This window comes from Pelodiscus sinensis, chromosome 10 (assembly GCF_052426305.1).
Source record: "Pelodiscus sinensis isolate ZL-2025 chromosome 10, ASM5242630v1, whole genome shotgun sequence".
NCBI classification, from domain to species: Eukaryota; Metazoa; Chordata; order Testudines; family Trionychidae; genus Pelodiscus; species Pelodiscus sinensis.
In genome coordinates, this window is record NC_143061.1 from 52559766 (window position 1) to 52584655 (window position 24890).

At 42.8% G+C, this 24890-nt stretch overlaps 1 protein-coding gene across 4 annotated transcripts in view; it reads left to right on the top strand.

The window, feature by feature from the left end:
- Positions 1–803: 803 nt before the first annotated feature.
- VPS8 (VPS8 subunit of CORVET complex) overlaps positions 804–24890 on the top strand; it is a 154730-nt gene continuing 130643 nt past the window's right edge. For 2 of the 4 annotated variants that reach the window (XR_012906179.2, XM_075937359.2), the window contains exons 1-8: positions 808–1209; positions 2403–2471; positions 3196–3326; positions 5344–5437; positions 8971–9003; positions 10406–10460; positions 19234–19358; positions 24235–24321. Coding sequence is in view for 3 of the 4 variants with exons in the window: in XM_075937359.2 (XP_075793474.1) it covers positions 1063–1209; positions 2403–2471; positions 3196–3326; positions 5344–5437; positions 8971–9003; positions 10406–10460; positions 19234–19358; positions 24235–24321 (741 nt within the window). In the remaining variant the exon portion in view is untranslated. Of the gene's footprint in view, positions 1210–2402; positions 2472–3195; positions 3327–5343; positions 5438–8970; positions 9004–10405; positions 10461–17176; positions 17813–19233; positions 19359–24234; positions 24322–24890 lie in introns of those variants that run through there. The other 2 variants (XM_075937361.2, XM_075937362.2) reach the window with 2 other exon arrangements.

Below are 24890 nucleotides of genomic sequence, written 5' to 3' on the forward strand. Positions count from 1 at the left end.
GAGTGTGTCTGACCAACCACAGCCCTGGGCTGTGGATACTACTGCTTCCCAGAGCACTCTAACAACCCCCTGAAGCTCCTTGTCAGGTAGGGGACTCTGACTCATGGGAAGACAGGCTAAGCATAACCTGGCCTGTTTATGTATCACCGTATTTTGAGCCTGCAACGCATTTAGCTCATGTGCAGGGTCTGTAGGGTACCTGCTGTCTCTAACAGGGAAATTCTGTCCTGGGACAGAGCCGCAGTCGCTGCCAGGCTGGGCCCTGTCTCAGATAGTTTGGTCTGCCCCAGCTGCTAGCAGCCAGGTGGGTGGCCTGACTGTGCGCAGAGCAGCGGCCAGGCCTAGCAGAAGGAGCAAGGTCAGACCCAGTTAGTCTGCAGGCCAAGTCAACGGGCCGGCCCCACGAGCGGGGGCAGAGCCAGGAGCCGGAGCTCAGAGCGGGGTTAGTAGGTCTGAGGCCGGGCGAGGGGCAGGCCCTGAGCTAAGCATCAGGCAGCCAGCGAGCTCCTGCGGGCTCCCTCAGCCAACGGGGGGCAGCGAGCGAGGCGCAGCGGTGCGCCCTGCCCGGACACGCGGGGTGCGGCAGGCCCTGCCCTGGCCACACGGACGCTGCACACACAAGAGGCCAGTTGCACGCGGGCGGCTAGAGGGCGCGAATGGGGGCGTGGTGCGGCCGCAGGCGGGGCTTGGGGGCGTGGCGGAAGCGGCAGGGGCGGTGTGCATGGGGGCGGGGCGAAAGGGGCAGGGGCGGTGTGCATGGGGGCGTGGTGGAAGCGAGTGTGTGTGAATGGGGGCGGGGCGGACTAGCTGCTGCTCTCTGGCCTCAGAGGAGATTGGCTGGAGACGCACATGCGCAGTGAGCGGTTATTCGGCTAGTGCCGGTGGCGGGGTCCTCAGCCCGGCTGCGGCTGCTCCACGAGCCGATATTTCCTCACGCGTGAGGGCGGGGCGTGGCCTCCCCTCCCCGGCCTCTCGTGCCGCTGCCTCCCACCTCAGGCGCTAGAGCCCGCCGGGGTCCCGCGCTGCTCCCCCGGCGCGCGCCTGAGGGAGCCGGGCCTGGAGATGGAGCCCGAGAGCCGCGGCGCGGAGCCGGGCGCCCCCCTGCCGGGGCCCGGCGAGGAGCTGGGGCCGCTGCCGGGCCAGGAGGTGCTGCTGCCGAAGCTGGGCGGCGCGGAGCTGGACCGGGAGCTGGAGTCGGGCGGCGACCTGGTGAGGGGGGGGCGCTCGGCTGGAGGCGCGGCCCGGGGGGGAGGCCCCTGAGCGCGCGCGCTGTTGGCTCCTGCGGGCCTGGGTCAGTCTGCGCCCCGCGGCTGCCGGCCGCTGCTCTGCTGAGCGCTGTGTCCCCGGGGGCAGGGGCGGGTCTCCGGCTGGAGCCTCTGGTGAAAGACGCGAGTCTGCAGCACAGCCACAGCCGCAGAAACTTGGGCTCTTCCTGCCCATCGGCCCGCCGCCTGCTCACCGACAGCCTGTCCGCGCCCTGCCTGCGCTCAGCCGCGTGTGGGGGCAGATACTTGTAGCCCAGCATAGTCAGGACCCCCTCACTTGTGGAAGTTCTCGTCTCATTTAGTCTGGACAGTTGCTGGGCAACGCAACCCTCGCTGTACTGACTGGAGGTGAGGGCTCTGTGTGTCCGCATCTCTGTGTATCTGTGTTCCCATTGGTACATCTTGAACTAAATTAACTGCTGGCTCTCCCAGAGATGTCTCACAAGTGCCCCCAGGGATATGCATATCACAGTAGAGGAGGTAAACTTCCTTACTATGTGTGTGACCAGTACCTAGCCCATCAGGGACCTGATCTCAGTTGGAAACACTAGAGTAGAACCTCTAGTTTACGAAGTAATTGGTGTTTGAGGAGTTAATGAAACAAACAAATAATTGAACAGCCTAACATTACAGTATGTATGGCACACTGGATTGTTTTCTTGTCCTTCAGACCACTGCAAAGCAATTTAGAGTGCATTGAAGGCATCTGAATGTGAAGTTATATTAGAACCTGAGTTATAAACACCTTGGAAATGGAGGTTGTTCATAACTGAATAGTATGTTATGGTTCTTTCAAAAGCTTACAAATTAACATTGATTTTAATACAGTCCTGAAACTTTACTATGCAGAAGAAAAATGTTGCTCCTCCCCCCCCCCCCCTTTTTAAAGTAGTTTAACATGGTATTGTACTGCATTTGCCTTTTTTTGGTCTCGGCCACTCCCTGATCACGTGTGTCTGATTCCAGTTGAGGTGTGTGATTGACTAGTCAGTTTGTTATGATGCTGTTTGAAGTTCTACTGTACATCATACTCCAGTCGATCTCCAGAAAATTGCTAAATACAGTACATTTTGAGTCCCTGTAAAATGTACGTTTGGAAGGTTGAATAAAGAGGCTAAATTTTTTTTTTTTATTTAGATAGACGATAAAGAGTTTGATATTCCCCAGGTTGATACTCCTCCAACATTGGAAAGCATATTAAATGAGGTGAGTGTGTTTTGTCATATATGGCAGGCTTCCAAAATATTGAAACTAGACAGAATTGTTCATATTAATAAATTCTCTCTAAACGGTGATGTCAAAATGGATTATTTAGTTTATTCTGCAGTTGGCAAAATACACACACCAAGTAAACTCTGAACACTGTGATACACTTCAGTTGTGTGTTTTCTACTCAGAAGATGCCATATTTAATATCTAAGATCTATGTTTTCTAAATACTTGTATATTTAGAAAATATTTACAAGTAGGTAGATACACAATTGGGCATACTTATGAAGAAAATACATAGCCACAGAACACTTGGTGTGCAGGTAAATGTTATAAATGGATAAATACAGTTTGATAGTGTGGTGTTTGGGTCACATCAGGTGTGTATTCTAGGCGCTACAAGTGATTGTGAATTTACTACATCCCTTAATAATCTGTTCCAGTCTTTATTTACCTTTAAGAATTGACTTCTTAATTTCCACTTTGAACATAGACTGCACATTCTAGACTCTGACCACAGCATCTTCTGAGGATCAGTCCCTGTCAGATTCCAGCAGTGGGGATCTATACTAGTAATATGGGTATTCCAAGAAAAACAGGTTACCCCTGGATGATCTGAATGTTCAGTGCAAGGAATCATGACCCGAGAACTCCATTAGAGATGAGTCATTTCCAGTCTGTCTTGTCTGTCGTGTTTATCAAATTGTTGCTTTTGTTTCAGACTGATGATGAAGAAGAGTCTTTCATTCTTGAGGATCCCTCTCTATTAAATGTTGATAACATTGACACTCACTCTTATGACACATCATCCTTGGCAAGCTCAGACAGTGGGGACAGGACACACTTGAAAAGGTAACTGATAAGTTGGACAGTTCTCTTCTATACCATCTTTGAGTTAGATGTATCATGAGTATTGGAACTGATGTATCATATTTCACTGAGGACCACATAACTCTGTTTTCTGACACACTTGCGTCTGTTCAATCCATGGGATTAGTATGAAATCCAGTGGGGTAAACTAGAAATGTGGTCTGTTGTTCAAAAGATATTTTGGAGAATCCCGAGCAAAGAAGCATCCAAACTTCTGTGATATATTTTGCATAGTGAAAAGAGCCATTTTTCCCAATAGAAAACTAACCTTTATCTTAGTGGAAAATAACCCACTATTAAGAGGAAAATCCCGCAATATACTGCAGTGCAAACTCTGATAGGATCAAACCTCAGTCCACATGTTAAAAATGGATGATGTGCATAAAAAGTCATTCTGTAACAGGCTGCTTATTCCTAAGGGATCCACGAGACAGAAAGATAGAGGTCTAATATATGCTGCAGTGGGCTGTGGAATTTGTTGCAGAATTATTTTAAGTTTACATAATTTATCTGTTGTGATTGTAAAGAAGACTTTCCAAATGTGAAGAATGTATTGATGAATTTGTATGCAGACATCCTGAAACAGTGTGTGAGATGATGAGAGCGGTTCCCCCTCTTCAGGGGAGTGTTCTCCTAATCACCGTTTAGAGCACAATATTGTATTGTTGATAAATCAGCAATTAAGCTGGTTAATAGCAGGTGTTCTAGCCACACAATCCCAAACCACTCCTGATTCCTTCTCTGAGGCCAAAAGTTCCAGCTGCCCCCTGACAGTTTGTACGGTGCAGTTGTTAACATACAGGTCAATGGGAAAAATGATAACTTGGGGCAATGTAAAATGATTTGAATGTAAAGTCAAATAAGACACAATGACATACTGATTATTTTCATAGCTAAAACCAAATTTTTTTCAAATTCAGTTTACCCAAAGTGCTGCAGTATTATTTCTAGTTGGTTATACAGAAGTACTGCAGAAACCAGGAGGCTTGGCTTTGCAGGCTTTACGACAGCCTTACTTGCAGGGTACGTGGACTTTGGCAATAGCATAGGCTGATGCTATAAAGCCTTAAGATTTTCACAGTAGGAGCCTAACAAAGTCCACATATGTGCTCCTAAACGTGTGGCCTCACTCACAGAAGTGCTGAGCACCTAGGAGTGTCATGTGTCAATAGTTAGTTTGTAGCATTATGAGGCATTTATCAATGGGGCTTTATTAGTACATTATACTATAAATATAGTTTCATTTTAATAAAATACAATATTTAGCATCTGGAAACGTGCTTGAATTGATCTGTTTATAGGGAAACATTAGTCTCCAGTTTTACTGGTTTTTGGCTGGCTCGGAAACCTCAACTTTCAAATCAAATGAAGCTATTCAACCTTGGAATTCAATAAAGTTTTAAAACAAGTTATAATATAGCACCTATAGTTAAGATTGTTTGGCTGTTTCTATTCTAATCAACATTCAGTTCCTTGTAATTTCTCAAACTTTCACTATTCAGGCTGAAATTTTACACATCTAATCTCTGCTAATGGATGATTTTTTTTTAAATGAGCAGGAATATTTCAGCCATTTTCCTATGATGTGGGAAAAGAATCATTTGCAACCTTTTGTTAATAGTTCTGACGTTTCAGTGTTTGTGGGGAAACATTTTAAATTGAGAGAATTTCTAAAAGCCCGAAATTAAACTTTTTGGAGGGCTACTAATATTTGGTCAGGGCAGGTTTTGTATTCATTTTCCTTTCATGTGCATCAAAGTTGAATGGATTTCTTCCTTGACATGCAAGTACTTGTGGAATCTGTCTGACAGAATAGGTATAATTTAAGGCAGGGCTCCAAACTTCATTCCATATCATTTGTGAAAATATGTTCCTGACTCTCATTGTAGAGTTTGGATAATGTGTGGGGAATGAGGTTATTGTAACTTTTAGTAACGCTTTCCTGTAATCTTAGATGCTGGGATTTATTCTGAACTAACAGCACTTTTAATTTTTTTAGGAAGAAGAAGCTCCCTGATTCTTTCTCTGTTCATGGATCGGTTATCCGTCTTTCTCTTCTGAAAGGAATTTCTGCCCAAATAGTATCTGCTGCAGTAAGTGTCATTTCTTCTGCAGAAACATTGATCAAGTTACAATGAACAGGAATGAGAATATACATTGTTAAATACAAACAGTGCCTGCTCTGGTAAGACCTTCATGTGTGGCGTTTACTTAATCAATTTCACACTGTGAGCTCTTAGCTTCAAGTAATAGTCAATGCCTGAGAGCTGTACCCCAGAACTTAATGAAGAGGCAAAGCAGTGGTGCATTCAGGCAGGATAGTTGGTCTCAACCCCAGCCTCTGGAAGGGAAGTGAGTCACAAAAGAAATGGCTACTAATGAATGCATCTTTATAAAAAAAAAAAAAGTGTAATGATGGAATACAAATCTGTCTTCTAATCACTACATCTAATTATAAAGAAGAGCCAATGAATAAAGTGTCCTAAAATTAAGAAAGATCAAAGAGGGAACTCCCTCATCTCCCAACCTGTGTCCACAGTAGGCCTGGGTGCCCTGCAGGCTGAGGCTGCTACAACCAAAACACCGGAGCAGCCCGTCTCTGTGGGGCACTCTCGCCCAGCGTTTCCCAAACTATGGGCCGTGGCCGGGAAAAAAATACCGGGCCTCAGCATGGCTGGTAACTGCCGGCAGGGCCGGCCTCAGGCCAATTCGGGCCCCGCGCCCCTGAACCCGGAAGTGCCAGCTGGGTGTCTCCCCTGGTTCTGCCTGGCGCGGGCCCCCCCGCGTGTCCTCCCACCCCACCCCCACAGCGTCTCCACCGTGCGCAGCTCCTCCTCATCACCTGCTGCCGCCCATGTGCGGCGTTGCACGTGGGCGGGGAGCACGCCTGGGCTTGACGTGATGTCACGGCCGAGATTTTAAAAGTCTTCGGAGGCATGTGGTAGGGTCACGCTGGCTCGGGCGGCTTCCGGCCCCGCAATGTGGAAGGCAGAAGGTAGGGAATGGGTTTGGGCGGAGGCGAGGAGGCGGTGGCGGGCTTGTGCGAAGGAGGAGGAGTGGAAGGAGAAGGGGCTTGGGAGGGGAAGGCACCAAGGGACAGGGTGCAGGAGAGAGAGAGACAAATGCCAGGGGGCCAAGTGCAGACAATGAGGGAAAGGGCAGGAGGGGAGGTGTCAGTGGGAGGGGGACAGGGTTATGCTGGGAGAGGAGAGGAGAGGGGAAGGGCATTGGGGGCTGGAGGGGGAGGTGCTGGGAGAAGGCTTGAAAGAAGGGGTGGGCATGAGAGAGGTGGAAATGGAGCAAGTGATGTGAGAGGGGCAGGAGGGGATGGGGCAGAGAGTGCTGAGGGGGTGGGTATCAGGGAAAGAGAAAACAAAGGGGGCAGGGGCAGTAAGGGAAGGGGGAGGCACCAGGAGAGTGCAGGGCTAAGGGAAGGTGCAGGTGCCAGGGGATTCTGGGGTGAGGAGGAGGGGAGAGCTGGCCACCGGAAACAGCACTGGATGGGGGAATCGGGGCAGGCTGGGGAGATTGGAGGGCCGGTGGAAGCAGGGCTGCCGGGGGGGGCCCAGGTTGGGGGCAGGGAGCTGGCCGGGGAAGATGGGGGCGGGGAGAAGAAGCGGCCTCTGGAAGGAGGGCTGGATACAGGCAGTGGGGCTGGCCAAGGGAGATTGGGAGGAGACGTGGACCTGGCTGCCTGGGAGGGGGTTGAGGGAAGTGGGGCTGGCCAGTGGGGAGAGCAGGGGGGAGGAATGGATTGGCCTGAGGGGAGTGGGACTGACCTGGCCATATGTAGATGTTGGGATGCTGCCCCTGTTCCCCCCCTTACCTCCCGCATGAGTTAGTCCAGCCTGGGGATTCTATTGTTCCCCCATACACACTCCCCCTCGAGTAGTTGCAAATTGTCTGGCTGGTAGACACACTCATGCAGCCTGAGCACATTTACCAGCCAGGCAGTTTGAAACTACAAACTGATACATCTAATAATAATACAACTTACCTAATGAGAAAATACCAGACATGTTATATGTCTGGTATTTTCTCAGTTTGTTTTTATGTGTTTATATTTTTGGGCTGTAAAAAGTTTGGGAAACCCTGGTCTAACCAGCTTTCTGTCTGTCTTACAGTCCATTTATCCAGTCCATATTCCTTAACTTGCTCGCAAGAATATTGTGGGTGACCATATCAAAAGCTTTGCTAAAGCTGGCACTGGGGGTTTTGGGAAGACCAGAAACAACTTATTTGAATATTCATCATTTGATTAATGAATATGCAAATATGCAAACGAACATTTCTGGTCCTCCAAAAGTTCGTGAATGGATTTACTGGTCCCTGTGTCAAAGTTTGGGAACCGCTGCTCTAGCCCACCACAGTCAGGGGCTGCTCCAGTGGTGGCAAGGGGGAGGGCGACAGCCAAGCTGGATTGGCCTCTCCGCTTACCCCCCTTAATCCAATTAATTGGTTAAACAATATCCCAATTAAACAGGGTTTTACATATCTACTTTCCATTAGAAAAAAAGTTTATAAACCACTGTTTAACTAAATAGTAGGAAAGTTAGCTGTTGTGTTTACCAAATAAACTTCCCTTACTGTCCTGTGAGTTATTTGCAATGTTTTCTACACACACAAAATCCTTGCAGCACTAGTTTGCTTCATTAAATGGATGATATGGCAACAGTTTATGGTGTGATCCCTATCCCTACAAGCCTCATTAGTTAAAATGCATGCAACCACTTTTTTAAAGTCCTAGTTAGACTGACTTCAATCTCACCCTGTAAAGTCAATACTGTGTTTTCTGTACTGCTACACTGACCCAGAGGAAAGGTCTGTCTGAGATGTGGTTTGAAGCTGTTTTGGTGAATCTGAATGTCATGCTGTCTGGGATGGAGTGCGTCTCTCAAAACAGACTGTAAAAGCAAGACAGACACTGGCAGCAGATTCTTTAGTATTCCATCTAAAGGTTTTATTAGCTGAATAACCAATCAAGTGAGAGAAGCCTTGCATTGCAAAAGAAGAACTAAAAGGAATTTACTCGTTCTTGTGCATTCGAAAGCAATTGATCATTGTGTGTGGTGACAAACTCAAAACCATGCTCTTTTCTCTCTGCAGATTACTACATCTCTGTTATTATTTGGAATTAGACTGACTCACCTGCATATAGATTTCTTGCTTTAACGTCCTAGTAACTCTCATTTTTTCTTAGCTAATAAACCTTTAGTTAGAATACTACAGAATTGGCTGCCAGCATTGCTCTGGGATGCAACTCTACCTGGGTGAGTGACTGGTCTCTTGAGAGTGACCTGGAATATTTGTGATTCTTAGTGTAAGTGATAATTTATCATATAGTGCTGCTTGTCTGGATGGCAAGAGACTGGAACATTTAACAGGATTGTCTAAGATTGCCATATTGAAACACTTTAGGAGTTCATATTTGGTACTAGGTTGGTAATCTAAGTATAAAACATACTACCAGTTTGAGGTGTCTGCCCAGCTGTTAGAGCACTGTTGTATATGGGAAGCAGCACAGAGCTACCCTCCAAATGTGCAGCTGTAATGACTGAACAGAAATGTACATAGGTGAGGAGCCTTGCCTCATTTTACTTTAACAATGACCTTTCTGTCCCTGTAGGACAAAGTGGATGCTGGATTACCGACTGCAATAGTAAGTACTGGAACGTGAGTGACACAAGCTCACATACACACTCCAGATTAGGCCCTAACACTTTCCCCTTGTATATGAGGTAAGAGCTTTGCAAATGTCAGTGGCAAGTTTCTCTTGATATTTCCTCCCTAGAATCATTTCTTAAACTGAAGCAAAGTAATCCTTCATGGTATCTGTCCAATGTCCTTCACCGTCAACTAAACATCAAACTGTAGACTACACGCTGTGGTGGTGTATTCCCCTCGCTATTGGCGAGAGGGAGGCTTTCAGCTGTACACAGCTTTTCTCAAAACTTCCCTCTTTCCAACAGATGCTGGTCTAATAAGAATACCGCACACACTGTAAACAGTAAAATATACTGGAAGCCAGTGTGATCAAAAACATTCTATAATTTATTTAAAAAACAACCCTCCCCCCATTTTATTAATGTTCTTTTAACCAGTTACACAATCAAGCTCTCCCACAAGGACATATAATTAAGATTGCCGGGGTTGAGGGATAGGGGAAATCCATTTTAAATAAATGCCATATTTAGACTGCCTGTCTCCTTAGAGAATCTTTGACTTAAGTGTAACCATTCACAAGGGTAGGATGAACCAAAGATGAACTTCTTTCTGAGTAACATTCTAACAATGTTTAAGAAACAAGGGGAATCACTAAAACCCTGATATGCTATTTACAGAAGAAACAGGAAGTGTCCACTGTGTGTGTGGATGCATGCATGCCTACTAAAGCTTGAACTTATTGGTTCCTAGTTTTCAAGCCTTTTTTTAACCTACAGTGTACAAAGCTTTATAGCAGAAGATATTGATATATCTTTACATATTAGCTGTGCTCCTGACTTTGGGGCACTTAAAGCCTTATCCAACTCTTTGTTGAAATTGTTGGCAAATTTTTTCTGTCATTTGAACTGGGCACTCTTTTGAGGTTCAGATAATTGTTGAGGGTGCACTCAAACTGTGATCCTTGGATATGAAAAATAGGGAGTGCTCTGCTGTGCCAGATAACAGGAGCAATACTAACCTTGCATAAAGGAAATCAACTTAGTTTGTGTGTTCATCACCATGGCAGATGAGTGAATTGAACTTGAAACAGTGTGGGGGGAAAATACAATGTTGTGCACAGATTGAGGAATGATTAGGTTGGTGACAGTCGTTGAGATGTAAAATTATACCTTATTAGTTTTGTGATGGGTGGTTGATACAGATACTTTAGATTGTGTATGTTACTTGTCTGTGGTAAGCTTGCTCTACTGTACCTTGCTGTCTGTCACGTTCTAAAATGGTTTACCTCTCTGCTGATTAACTTTGGCTAGCAGCGTTAGATGCTGACTGCTTAAAATCATGGATTTGGTGGCAGTTTGACATTTCAAAATTTGAACTCTTTTCCATGTTCTGTCCAGGCAGCATCAAGTCTGATAGCGGTGGGGACTTCCCATGGTTTGGCATTAATTTTTGGTAAGTTAAAATATCCTTTTGGTACCTCTCTTATTCAAAGTCCATTGTGAAATTCATATTTTAAATTAGGCTACATTTTTAATATTCAGTTTACATATTTAAAATAAAACTAATTTCAGTAAAGAACTATAAATATATAATATCATAAACATGACAAAACAATCACTAAAGAGAATTGTTGCAAGTGTGCATTCTGTCATTTGTCCTTCCACTTTATAACAAGTTATGTAAGATTGATAAGAGGTCACTTGACAAATCCCATAAGCCTTCTGCAATATTTCCTATCTTCTAGGCAGTTGTTATAGAAGTATCTCATACTTAAGCCAAAATGAGGAATTCACTTTAACAGAATATTAAGGCAATATAAACAAGAGCATAAATTTGTCACGTAATGTTTCATCTTGTTACTAGGATTTCTCCTAACTTTTCAAAGCATAGGTTCCTTGTTATCAGATCAAACCCTGACTTAAATGTTGGTAGGACCTGCTGAGTCTAACAATGTAATATGTTTGTCAACGATTACAGTTGCTGATTTATAATCTTATAGGACTGACTCTCAAGGTGAGCGAAATCTATTAAATATTCTGGGCTAACGATAAATAAAATTTGAACAATATTTGGTCCTACTTGTTATCCGCTCACTTAAATATAAATGGTAGCTAAAAATCAAATTTACATGATATGTTTTAAAGAGGGTGCTACTTCTTGAGGCTGGCAGAAACAGTAGCACATAGTGCTCTGGGCTCTGAATCCTATCAACCATGTCACTATTCCTTCCTATGGAAATTAGGGTGTGTTGTTTTAAGGTATTTGCACAAGATGTCTGGTGACTAGAGCACAGGACTGGAAAGCTTTTATGTAAAACAACAACTCTTACCCTACTACTGTCAAATTAGCTTACAGGGGGAGGAGAAATTGAAGGAGATTGCTCAGGAGAGATTTTCGTGTCCCCCTTTATAGAAATATGGGGATTGCCATGCATGATCTAGACTAGTGGTTTCCCTATAGTCAGTTTCCAGTTGTATTCAGAGACAGTACAAGAAATGTCACAGTGGAAAAATTTGTCCATGGGAGGAAGTTTCTTCCTAACTCCTGTCAGTGGTAGATGGCCAATCTCTTTTGAATGGTGCAAGGTGTCCTCTACCTTGTAGAAATGTGATTGATAGGCTAATTATGCATTGTGTTAAAAGCAAATACATTTTTATTCTGCTCAAACTTTGTCCTTGATATCATTGAGTGACTTCTCATTCTGTTATGTATGATAAATAAAGAACTGTGCCTGTTTTTTCTCTCTATCTATTCCCCCTCACTTGTTTCCTCAAAAGAATTCACATCGTTTTCTCCTCATATAACTATAATTTTTATGTTCTCCTAGTTGATAATTTTCTTTAAAATCTTAGAAGTGCAGGTAAATATAGTGATAACAGCCCGCCAGGAACTAATCCTGGCAGGCCTCCGGTTTTGTTTTGTTTTTAATTGCCCACCCTTGGATTAATCGCTTTGTTTTATACCCCATCTGTAGCTTTGTCATTGAGATATACCTACCTTACGGAGGTGGTGAGAGGCTTAACGTCAGTGTTTTGTAAAGTTGGAAGTTTAGTCAGAGTTCAGACTAGAACTTGTGAATCCTGACTCCCAGCCTTGTGCTTATTCCCGTACTGTGTGTGTGGCGTCTAGCACAATGAACTCCCTTCTGGATTGGCCTGTAGACACTTCTGTAATAAACAGTCCCTTTGGGTTATTTATTTCTCAATTATCAGAGGGGTAGCCGTGTTAGTCTGAATCTGCAAAAGCGACAAGGAGTCCTGTGGCACCTTATAGACTAACTGAAGTGTAGAAGCATAAGCTTTCGTGGGCAAAGACCCACTTAGGCATCTGACGAAGTGGGTCTTTGCCCACAAAAGCTTATGCTCCTACACTTCAGTTAGTCTATAAGGTGCCACAGGACTCCTCGTCGCTTTATTTCTCAATGATGTTTATGTAAATAAGAAATTTCTTACCAGATTATTACCGGAATCTTTGAGTAGTTTGGTTTTAAAAAAATGACACGAAATAATGAAAACCCCACACCCCAGATGGGTCAGCTAGTCTGGACTTGAAAGCACCACTAAACTTGGGGGAGGGGGTTTTGTATGTGGCATGGGAAGGGCCTTTATGAGGTCTCAGATAAGAGCCCCAGTTACTTCTGCAGTGAAGCCATAATCATTCAGAAAATACTAATAGAAATGTAGCTGTGTTAGTCTGGTGTAGCTGAAGCAAAATACAGGACTATGTAGCACTTTAAAGACTAACAAGATGGTTTATTAGATGATGAGCTTTCGTGGGCCAGACCCACTTCCTCAGATCAAATAGTGGAAGAAAATAGTCAAAACCATATATACCAAAGGATACAATTTTAAAAAAAATGAACACATATGAAAAGGACAAATCACATTTCAGAACAGGAGAGGGATGCGGGGGAGAGGGGCGGTGGGGGGTGGGAAGGTAAGTGTCTGTGAATTAATTATATTAGAGGTGGGGAGAGTTAGATGTCTGTGAGCTAATGGTATTAGAGGTGATAGCTTCCCCAATTATCTTGATAATGGGTAAGATAGTTTGAGCCTTTGTTCATTCCTTCCCGGAGAGTGTCGAATTTTAACATGAATGACAGTTCAGAGGATTCCCTTTCAAGTGCAGATGTAAAAGGTCTTTGTAGCAGAATGCAGGTGGTTAAGTCATTGAGAGAGTGTCCTTTCTAGTTGAAATGGCAAGAAACTGTTTTTTCTTTGTGATCAAAAGAGATATCAGACAAGATCACAAAGAAAAAACAGTTTCTTGCCATTTCAACCAGAAAGAAACTGTTTTTTCTTTGTGATCTTGTCTGATATCTCTTTTGATCACAAAGAAAAAACAGTTTCTTGCCATTTCAACCAGAAAGGACACTCTCTCAATGACTTAACCACCTGCATTCTGCTACAAAGACCTTTTACATCTGCACTTGAAAAGGAATCCTCTGAACTGTCATTCATGTTAAAATTCGACACTCTCCGGGAAGGAATGAACAAAGGCTCAAACTATCTTACCCATTATCAAGATAGCTTCCCCAATTATCACCTCTAATACCATTAGCTCACAGACATCCAACTCTCCCCACCTCTAATATAAATAATTCACAGACACTTACCTTCCTCCCTCCCTCCCCCCGCATCCCTCTCCTGTTCTGAAATGTGATTTGTCCTTTTCATATACATTTTTTTTTAAATTGTATCCTTTGGTGTATATATGGTTGTGACTATTTATTTTCTTCCACTATTTGATCTGAGGAAGTGGGTCTGGCCCACGAAAGCTCATCTAATAAACCATCTTGTTAGTCTTTAAAGTGCTACATAGTCCTGTATTTTGCTTCAGAAAATACTGTGATTGTATAGGGGGTTGAATTTATTATCTCACATAATTCACTGTCAGACTATTTATTTTTACTCTTTATCTTTATTCTGATGTATTTTTACTCTTGCTTCTGTATGGCTCCTTACCATGGCGAAGGAAACAGGCTTTTCACAATTATCTAAGACTTAAGAGCACAAGTTCCAGTCAGTGTTCATGGGGCTGATGCTCCTAAATTACTTAGAAAAATCCTGTCTCAGGACTTTAAACAATCAAATTGTGGATTAAAAATTTCTCCTTTCTTTATGTTCCATCCTATGTAGTCACAAAATGAAAGTTACAAATGTTCTTTCAATTACTGTTTTTCCTTTATATTTCCTGTCTTTGCTGTTCACCGTGACTGATGAAATCTGGCATACACACTTCTGCAGTAGCAATTCTCCATATTTAATTCCTTTTCTGTTGTAAAATAATTGCCAACCATCCTTCTTGCTTTCTCTCTTCCCATCCTTCCATTTTTTTAAAATAAATGAAACAAGCTCTACCAGCAGAATTTAGAGGCTCAAGTTCTTTCGTTAGCTTCTCTGCTAGTATGTCTGTTACTTCTGTTTTCACTTTCTTCTGTTGTATTTATTTGATTCTTCTCTCTCTTTCCCTGTGGACTGAAAAGGAAAAGGTATAGTAATATTGGATTGTGCATGTACTTTGCATGAATGACGTGTCTTACCTGTCTTACTGTGCTGTTTTGAATGCTGATATGCCAGATTACCCTATGTTGCAGTTCGGGGTCTGTGTAGGGTTGGCAGGTGTCTGGTTTTCGCCCGGACAGTCCATTATTTCTGGCCCCGTCCGGTAAAAGAAAAACAGAAAATACATGTAAGATGTCCGGTATTTTCTGTTGGATGGAAGGCTGGTGGGGACATTGTTCCCCTGCTGCGTCTGGCACAGGTGGGGGGGAGCAAGGATTCTTAAAAGCATCTGGCAAGCCTAGGTCATAGAGCTGGGCTCTTTTGCTGGCTAGTGGAGCGTACTGCCTACTGTACTAGCAATCTTATTTTTGAGGGTCTGAAGTTTTTTGGGGAGTTGGCCTCCAGGAACAATAAAAAAAGAAAAGCCCACGTGGTGTTTGTGGCTCTTTCTTTAATGCAGGCTACCCGCTTCGGCCACTTCTCCTGGAGCAAGGCAAAACAGAAAGCTTCTACGCGGCCTGCGCCTGACTTCTCCCTGCAAGCAGCTAGTGGTAGCATTTTAATGGTGAAGCCTGGTTGCTCCTTCTGTCATGAGATTGCAGCTCTATCACCTCTTCAGAGAGGAAGGAAACCTAGAACTCTCCACCACCTAACAGTTTCTATCAGCCCTTTAAAGGAGCAGCCTGCAGCAACAGCTGTTGCAGCTGACATTCCTTCTAATACCCCTTAGGCATAGGACTCTTCCAAGGAAGAGGACTGTGGAATAGTAGCTTCTGCTGTGGATAGTTGCATGTGGCTGAATCCTTAAGGGAACTGCAGCACTGTTTAGATAGCTGGGGGAGAACCTGAGCTAGCAGCTTGCTTACCCAGAGTATACTGTTGTCTTGCTGGTACAGTGCTGCGGTATTGACGGCAGGCACAGGCTTAAGCTGTATTACAGGTTTAGCACTAGAATTGTAGCAAATGGTGGCCCAATAGGGAGCCACTGTGCCTCTTCAGGGTGAGACCCTAATCTACAGTTTACTAGCTCTCAGGTAGTTCTAATTGAAGGTGGTGGTAGAACTAGGGTTGCCAGATGGTTTCAGGAAAAAATACCGAACCAGAAAAAAAAAAGGACCCAGAAAATTAAGACCCCCCCCCCCCCCCCCCAAAAAAAAACCCCAGTGTGGTCCCTTTAAAAAAACGTGTGGTGAGGCTTTTTGGCCCTAACAGGCTGCTAGCGGTCGCCTGCCATCTTGCCTCCCTGCGCGGGGCCTGACATTTCCCATGTGGAACCTGGTAAGCACTAGGGTTGTCAGGCTGCCTCCGTATTGAGCTGGACAACCCAGGATTTTCACCTCCTGGCTTGGGGGGAGGGGGGGGAGAAATCAGAAAGAACTGGACATTTTAGGTGTCTGGTATTTTCTGAATTTTACCGGACAGGTGGTGAGAATACCGAACTGTCCAATTCAATACCAGACACCTGGCAACCCTAGGAAGAACCCAAGTCTAACAGTGGTGCTGCTGTGATCTTCCTTAACAGTTTAAGAGGAGAGCGTTAGCAAAGTACTCAGTTGTGTTAATCTCTGTTACTGGTCAGAGGAGTCCTCCATGGTCAGCTGATGGAACTAACTCTCCATTTCCCTCTTCCTGTCCTGGTGGTGTAAGATGTGATTTGCCAAATGTATTAATTAACTCAGTTTTCATAGGTAATTTATTCACTCATTCCTTTTCAGTAAGCTAATGTAGACCAGTCAGAATATAACTTCTGCTTCATATCAAGAACTGCTGTGTTCTGCTCAGAATGAGTTGTTCCATATGTTGTATTTTCTAATTTAGGGGAACAAGGGTTCCCCTCTTCTCATGTTTTTAACAGCACTCTCTTTGTGTTGTCTCCACACTTCAAAGATCTTTTATATGCAAAACATCTTGAGACTTTCAGGTTTTGGAATTTTTATTACTACGTTAGTAACCAATGGAAACCTGTTTACAGTATCTGTGAAGTCATCAAAACTCTGCGGTGCTTCTCTATGGGCCAGTGTAACCTATTCTGTTCCATTATTAATGGTTTCTTGTATCACCCCTCACTGCTATAGTATCCAAACTTCTTACAGAAATATATTTAGTCGATTAATGCTTGTCACATGTGGCTTGTTCCTCCTCTTACCTTGAATGTGCAGAGGAGTAGTGTTTTCTTTTGTAAATATCCACACTCTTTGATAGACAAGATGTGAGAGGTAGTATCTTTTGTTGGACCAGGTTCTGTTGGTGAGAGAGATGATTTCAAGCTTAAAAAGCACACTGCTCTGTATAAAGCAGGCAGGTCAAGGTAGTGAGCTTTGCACTTGGATTGAAAGGTGCTAGGTTTGTCCTGGTCTCTGGTTCCTGTGGAAGTTTAATCCACCGCCTCTGATCAGTCTCCAAGAAATGTGTCCTGCACAGACAGCTGACATAGAACAGCTCTGTCCCTTCTCACACTGGTGTGTCTTTTGGGCTAGTCCTCAGTTGTGTCAAGTAACGTTTCTGCTATGCATTTTTATTTACTTAATCAGTCCATTAGACAATGATATAGTCACTTGAGTCAAAAGTCTTCCAAACATCTTAGTTTGGCTAAAAACAGCGAGGAGTCCTGTGGCACCTTCAATACTAACAGACTTATTTGTATGTAAGCTTTTGTGGGTCATAACCACTTTGTCAGATGTATGGAGTCTTTTTTCTACTCTATGCATCTGATGAAGTGGTTTTGACCCATGAAAGCTTATACACAAAAGTCTTTAAGGTGCCATAGGACTTCTCAGTTTTTTTATAGATACAGACTAACATGACCATTCCTCTGAGACTTAGCTTGATTAAACTCTAATGAAACAGCTTTATACATTTTGAATAGTTTGTACGATTTCCTGCACCTGTTGGTCTCACTTAGTTCCCCTGTACAGGAGTTTGAAACATACTAGCAATGTCCAGTAGGGGTTGCTCATGCATCTTGTCCCCCTCTCACCAGAGGGCATAAAGGGACGCTACTCAGTTCTTTCCAACCTCTTAGGCAACGAGTAGAAAAGCGGCGTGTCCATTCATAGTAAGCCTGATGTGTAGAGTTTAATTAAAGAGTTGGTAGATAACTTGTTTGCTAGTTAATTGGCTTACAGTTAATAGTTATTGTACTTGTTACTGTTTGTTAGCTCACTGGCTGTCTGCCATCAGCTGCTGCCTGTAACAGAGGATTTGAGCCTTGTCTCTTCTATGGGGGCATCATTCCTGTGATACCCATGATGGATGTTTTTACAGTTTGGGTGAAGAATGTATCCTTGCTAAGTGAGATTTGTAAGTTCTTGAACTGCACGCAAAAGAAGAGATGTCCAGACTTTTTACTTGTGGAAAACTCCACGAGAGCTCATTGGCTACATAGTGCAGCACTGATAGAAAGGCTTCTGTTTTCATAACTTGTGTCTCTAATGCTGTGTATCTGGAAATGTGACCCTTAATTCTGGAGCAACTAACAGGACAAAAGAGATTGAGAGAGTCTGGGACCTCTGCTGTCTGAGAACTCTAAGGTACTTCTACACAGCAGGTCTCCGTCTGAGTAAACAGACTTGAGTTGACACTGAGGGGCTAAAAATAGTTTTCAGCTGTAATTCAGCATAGATCTTCTACATTAATGATGTAAAGCTAGCTAATAAGATACTTTATAGCTAGATTGATAAAGAGCTACTGTGGAAGACTTCAGTTGGTGGTAATACCCTGATGATATTACTTACAAAAGTGATTGATTGTTAAATGGGAGATCAGTGTCTAAAAATTCCAAATGAACTGGATTGGTAATAAACCAAATGAACTGGATTGCTCTTTTTATAATCTCCTAGACTTAAGTCAGCAAAGACCATCATGATCATCTAGTCTGACCTTCTGCATCAGTTTCTTTTGTTGGCAAAATTGCAGCCTCCATGTAGTAAAGGATTTTTGTGTTAACTTTTGGAGAAGCTGTAATATTCACTTCAAAAACAGATACAACACAAATTACTCAACAAGTTTAAAAAACTAGAGGCTGCAGTTTTCCTCCTAACTGGCAGGTTGTTACTACAATTAAAGTAGGAAGGAACAGCCTGTTTTGAGCTGATAGGAACAGAATAACATCAGTCTCTCCCATTTCAACTCCAGGAGGAATTGCACTTCATTTTTCACAAGTAACTAGTCTATCCAGGTAAATGTAATGTTTCAAGTTGGGATTTATTGTCTTCCTTGTTAGATGGCGTGCAGAAATGTTAAAAGAAAGCAAGCTATCTGACACCCGACAGGAGGATTCTAGGGAGGAAAAGAGCAGTCTGTGCCAGGAACAATGCCATTGCTCAAGGAGACTGGACACAAGTTCCTTTATTCTCACTCCTTCCAATCTGTTGTTAGAAAGTAAAAGGTTTTTTAAAATCCTCAACAGCAACCACAAAAGAGTAATTTGAAGTGTTAAATATTGCCCGTATTTAAAAAAAATCAAAATTATTTTTATCTAGTTAATAAAACCCCCTCTCCAAACACTGTGTTCTTATTAAAGTAATCTAATAAATCATGAGAGACTTTCCCCTTCTCTTTTCTGGCTTAGACCCTGCTCTTAAATTCTTATATGTGCACTTAACATTAAGCATGTGAGCAGTATTCATACTCTAAATGAAACATGTGCATAAGTATTTGCAGGACTGAGCCTTTATTTTAATCATTATATTGTTTATCATCACCATTTTCTTTTTGTTTAGATCCAAACCAGGCTCTTCGGCTTTGTCTCGGGAGCACTGCTGTTGGGGCTCAGTATGGGGCCATCTCAGCTCTCAGTATCAACAATGACTGTTCAAGATTACTGTGTGGCTTTGCAAAAGGACAGGTAATTTAATGTAATTTAATAGGAGTAAGAAGGTTAAGGATTGGTGGTGGTTTGAAGGACAACAGTTTCTCTTAGTGCTGCATGCATGTCTACCAACATCTCTTCCCAGCCAGCTAGTTGATATAAGTTTAAGCCTTTCCTGCTTCATTTGGGTATTATCTAGGAAATATATGCACCACTTAGTTCTCCGTTATTTTAAGAGTTAGAATTTGAGTAGCTCACATTTGAATTTTTGCACAAAGTTTGGGGCTGCTTAGGTATAGTTTGGCGTACAGGAAGCCCTGGCCGTTTGCAGAGCCTATGTTCTTGAGTATCAGAGGGGTAGCCGTGTTAGTCTGAATCTGCAAAAGCGGCGAGGAGTCCTGTGGCACCTTATAGACTAACTGAAGTGTTGGAGCATAAGCTTTCGTGGGCAAAGACCCACTTCGTCAGATGCATGTAGTGGAAATTTCCAGAGGTGGGTATAAATTTATATTATTTAACAAAGTGGGTCTTTGCCCACGAAAGCTTATGCTTCAACGCTTTGGTTAGTCTAGAAGGTGCCACAGGACTCCTCGCCACTTATGTTCTTAAGGTAACCACAAATGGCAAAATCCATGAATACTGAGGGCAGGCTGGGTTGGTCCCATCACAAAACAACCACATTTTTCCACCCACTTCTCATTTCTGACAGTGACCGCATACTACAATTATGTTGAGTCGTGATTATTATGATATTTATATCTCTGATGGTGTCACAGTATCATCTTCTCACTGAAACTTCCTGCTACTGTATGGCTCCATTACTAGAGTATGCTGAAAAAGCTTCATCATGCTGCATCACATGCTTAGGTTGGTGGGGCGCTTTGTGAATATGTGAAACTGAAGATAGCAAAACCACAAATGGTGAGGGATTTCTGTACTGCAATGAAGCCATAGGTCCAAAGAGTCTCAAACTTTGGGGACAGAGGATTTGGATTTAATGTTGCGGTTTGGGTTTAGCTATCTAGTCTTAGGCCTGGTCTACCCTGGGGCTACGTCTACACTGGCAGCTCCTTGCGCAAGAACAACTGTTCTTGCACAAACTTGCCGGGTGTCTATACTACACGCGCATTCTTGCGCAAGTAAATTTACAGTCTAACTTCGGAAAACAAGGCTTCTTCTGGAAAAGTTATTCCTCTCCCCACGAGGAATAAGCCCTCTTGCGCAAGAGGGCAGTGTAGACAGGCAACATGAATTTCTTGCGCAAGAAACCCCGATGGCTAAAATGGCCATCAAAGCTTTCTTGCGCAAGAGAACGTCTACGTTGCCATAGACGCTCTTGCGCAAAAGCCCATCTCTTACACAAAAGCACATGCTAGTGTAGACGCACTCTTGTGGAAGACTTTTTGCACAAGAACTCTTCCGCAAAACAGTTCTTGTGCAAGAAGCTGCTAGTGTAGACGTAGCCTGGGAGATTAGACAAGTCACAAACTTCCATGAAAGTGGCCTTAAACATATGGAAGTTTTGTAGCCACTGTTGATGGTTCCACAGCTCTAGCACTATGTGGTCCTACTAGGCTGTGCTTGTCTGACACTAGAATTCGCGTTTCACTGTGTCCGGAGGATCGAATGCCGGCAGCATTTGCCAGTCACTCTACTCAAGTGCTTCACAGGGTATGTTCATGGTCTCCTGAGATTCTTCCTTGTTCTGGCAGACCAAGAGTATATACACACTCTGGATATACTCCAGCATAGGGCACTCCATGGTTAATATGTTTGCCATGAAGCTATAATGCTCTGTGGGCTCAACAATGGGTTCCTTGCTTACCTTGCCGTGGTGTCTGTGTGGATAACCGGGGGAGGACACACAAACACTTTGCTGTTGCTTTAAGCAGGGGAAAGGGAGAAGACAAGTGCATTATGGAATGCTGACTACGTGTTCCTAGAACCACCTGTGGTGACAGTATCCACCCTATGGGGGATGTGCTACTTCAAATTGCATCAGATTCTTTCACAGAGTTGAGACGTGCACAGTCAGCTTCACAAAATTGGGTGCTAAAAAAAAATCAATCTTTATGAAATTCGACCTTATCTCTATTTAGACAAGGCTTTAAAGAAAGGAATCCCTAGATGAGTATTATGCCAAGTTATGAAATAAAAAATTCAAGGGGATTAAAAATTGTATCCGATGTAATTTGTAGGCATGTTCTTCCCAGAATATGTAAGAGAAAAGGTGGGTGAAGTAATATCTTTTATTAGACCAATTTCTGTTGGTGAGAGATGAGCTTTCTCTTGTCTCTCACCAACAGAAGTTGGTCCAATAAAGAGATTACCTTGCTGACCTTCTCTCTCAGGGAGATAATGTTGTTCTGATATGAAACTTAAGATAAGCAACCTTTTTTCCATAACCTCAAAGGTGTCCTCTTCTATCTTTGTTTCCTTTTTGCTTTTTCACCACATACTGTTCACTCTTTTTTTTTTTTTTTTATTGCTTCAGAAGAAATCTGCCTCTGATAATAGTGTCCTTACTCTGTTATCTTATTTTCTTCATTATTCTCTCCTGGGATTGATGGAGCAGAAGGGAGGAAGCAGGGTAGTAGTATTAAATTGTGAGTGTAGTAAAGTAAATGCATTCCCTCAATATTTGTCCTGTACACACTTTGATTAGCTGTGGCTGAGGTGCTTGCTTTTAAGACCAGTTTTGTAAATAAAAATTGGAGACAGGAGTTTCTTCCAAGGTAGGAAGATGCTTGAAAACAGAGTCAAGATCTGGTGAGTTTTTGTACAATACCCTGCTGTGGGGAAACTTGAACACTGCCTCCGTTTGCCTTTCCCGTATTTCTTATTTATGCAGTAAGCTTAGGCAAAACTGAGGGCAGTAACATGGAACAAAGTCTTCTGTTTCCTTGGTCTCAGCACACACCTCATCCACATCCATTTAGCATGTTTTTAAATTCTTACTTGCAAATAAGTTGTTATTATTATAATAATAATAAAGGGTAAAAGTACATACAAGCTGTGCTCAGAATTGTAGCTTTCTAATGTCTTGGAACTTCTAGATATATTGATAGTTAAGTTCTGTAGCAGCATTACACATTTCCTTGTCACTCTAGCTAGTTGCAGCTACCTGAGCATTTTTATTTTACACCGATTTTTCTCAATCTGTTCACTACTGGAAGGTGAGAAGGCTTTTTTAGTTTGAGTAAAAACTGTTTAATTGGAGAACAAGGGCAAAATAATTTCTCATTTTTTTTAAAGGTTTGTTTTTTATTTCCATTTCCACAATAGCTAAAGTTAGAAAATTGAAATGTAGCAGGGAGGTTAGCAAAGGGAATACAAGATCTTTTGCGAGTTTGGAAACTGGTTTTGATTAATCTATTATAAATCTATGAAAATCGCACTTCACATTTTCAGTTTTATATGTCTAAAATTATTTATGTACAATCGGAGGAGACCAACTTATGGCACATGCACACTGGAATACTGCTGCATCTTTGTGATATTTTAAGATATGAATGGGATTCCATAGGGTGTCCTTTTATTTGTTCTACTGAAAACGTTTTGTACCCAGTGCACAAGTAAGTCAGTGAGGCCAATTTAGAGGAAACTCTCTAAGTCTGGAAAAGCCAATACTGTGTTGATCTCCTAGCCAAACAATTCCTTGCCAGAGGAGGCTGTGAAGGCTAGGACTATAATAGAGTTTAAAGAGAAGCTGGATAAATTCATGGAGGTTAGGTCCATAAAAGGCTATTAGCCAGGGGATAAAATGGTGTCCTTGGCCTCTGTTTGTCAGAGGCTGGAGAGGGATGGCAGGAGACAAATCGCTTGATCATTGTCTTCGGTCCACCCTCTCTGGGGCACCTGGTGCTGGCCACTGTCGGTAGACAGGATACTGGGCTAGATGGACCTTTGGTCTGACCCAGTACGGCCGTTCTTATGTAGGTCATGGTATTGCTCAATAATAGCAGTAACATTTACATGATGATCATATGGTAAAGCGCTCAGAAGTTGGGGATCTATAGAAGTTTGATTGGAGTACACTCAACCTTCATTCTTGTCTCTTGTGTGCGTGCGTTTACAAAGCCGTCTTCAATTACCGGGGGCCAGCCTGAAACTGTGGAACACAGTCCCATAGGATTTGCCCCTCACCACACTTCTTTAACTTTACCGTCACAATACAGTGCAGCATGCGGAAACAAAATTTAAATTAACTTGCAGTTTTCTTTGAGTGGACAGAGATGAGATTGGGGGCGATGGGGACACCTTTCAGATGCTAACGTGTCACTTAGTGCAGGGAGAGTGATTGGATATCCTAGTGATGGGCTTGGTATAAGAACCTGAAGAGGCTAGAATGATAAACTTCAAAAAACAACAAATAGCCTGGTAGCACTTTATAGACTAACAAAACATGTATATGGTATCCTGAGCTTCCGTGGGCACAGCCCACTTCTTCAGATGACCAGAGTTTTGTCAACAGGTCTGACTATCCAGAACAGTGATCAGTAGTAGATACTACACATAGATATGTAATGTTGTAGAAGAAATTGTATGAACTATTGCACCATTTGAAAAATGGTATATTGTAGGTAATTAGTGTATTTTATGCAATACCAAATAAATGGATAATGTGATGAGGGCTAGGTTTTATTGGAAGTTCAGAGAGCTTCTATAAAGAATAGCTTATTCATAACTCTGTGGATTGGGTTTTTTTTCTAGGTTGTGCATGGACAAGCAAGATAAAGTGTATGCCAAATCAATTTAGAAACAAATCATCACATCACCTTCATATGATGATCTGAGATTAGAACTTTCTTGAACTGGGAAACTTGTCTGTTTGTTAATGGAGAACACCTTGTTTCAGTTTGCACAATTGATAATGAAAGCTTGCACTGAAGAAAATTAACTTTCTTTGCAGATTACTATGTGGGATCTCGCCAGTGGGAAACTTTTAAGGTCTATAACAGATGCTCATCCCCCAGGAACAGCAATTTTACATATCAAGGTATTAAGCATTCTGTGTTATTATATAGCTTATTTGTCTTGATGCAGGTGGATCTCAAAGTGGCTTTGCAAAGGAGATTATCTTTAAAAGCATCTTGAGATCTGCCCATTAAAATATATTTAAGCATTAATACCATTTTATCTAGGAGTGTGTAATATGGATGCAGATCTTCTTTCTATGCCGTAATATCACCTTACAAGTGTATGGCATTATCTAAATTTATTTTTGAAGTTACTGAATAGAACAAGACCAGGACAGATCCCTGTAGGACTCCACTCAATGTGTTTTACCAAGCTTGATTATGAACCATTAATAACGATGTCTGTGTGTTTCATCAAGTGCTGCTAACTTGATGACATCTAACTTGTCTCAGTAATCCTTAATTTGTTCTCCCCCTATTTTCAGCCTAAGATCCTACTCCATTTACACTAATGTGAATTGTTAGTCATCTTAGAATCACAGAGCTGGAAGAGATCTCAGAAGGTCATCAAGTCCAGCCCTCTGCCCAAGGCAGGACCAATCCCAACTACATCCTGTGCTATATCTAGTCACTGCTAACTATTTTGGTG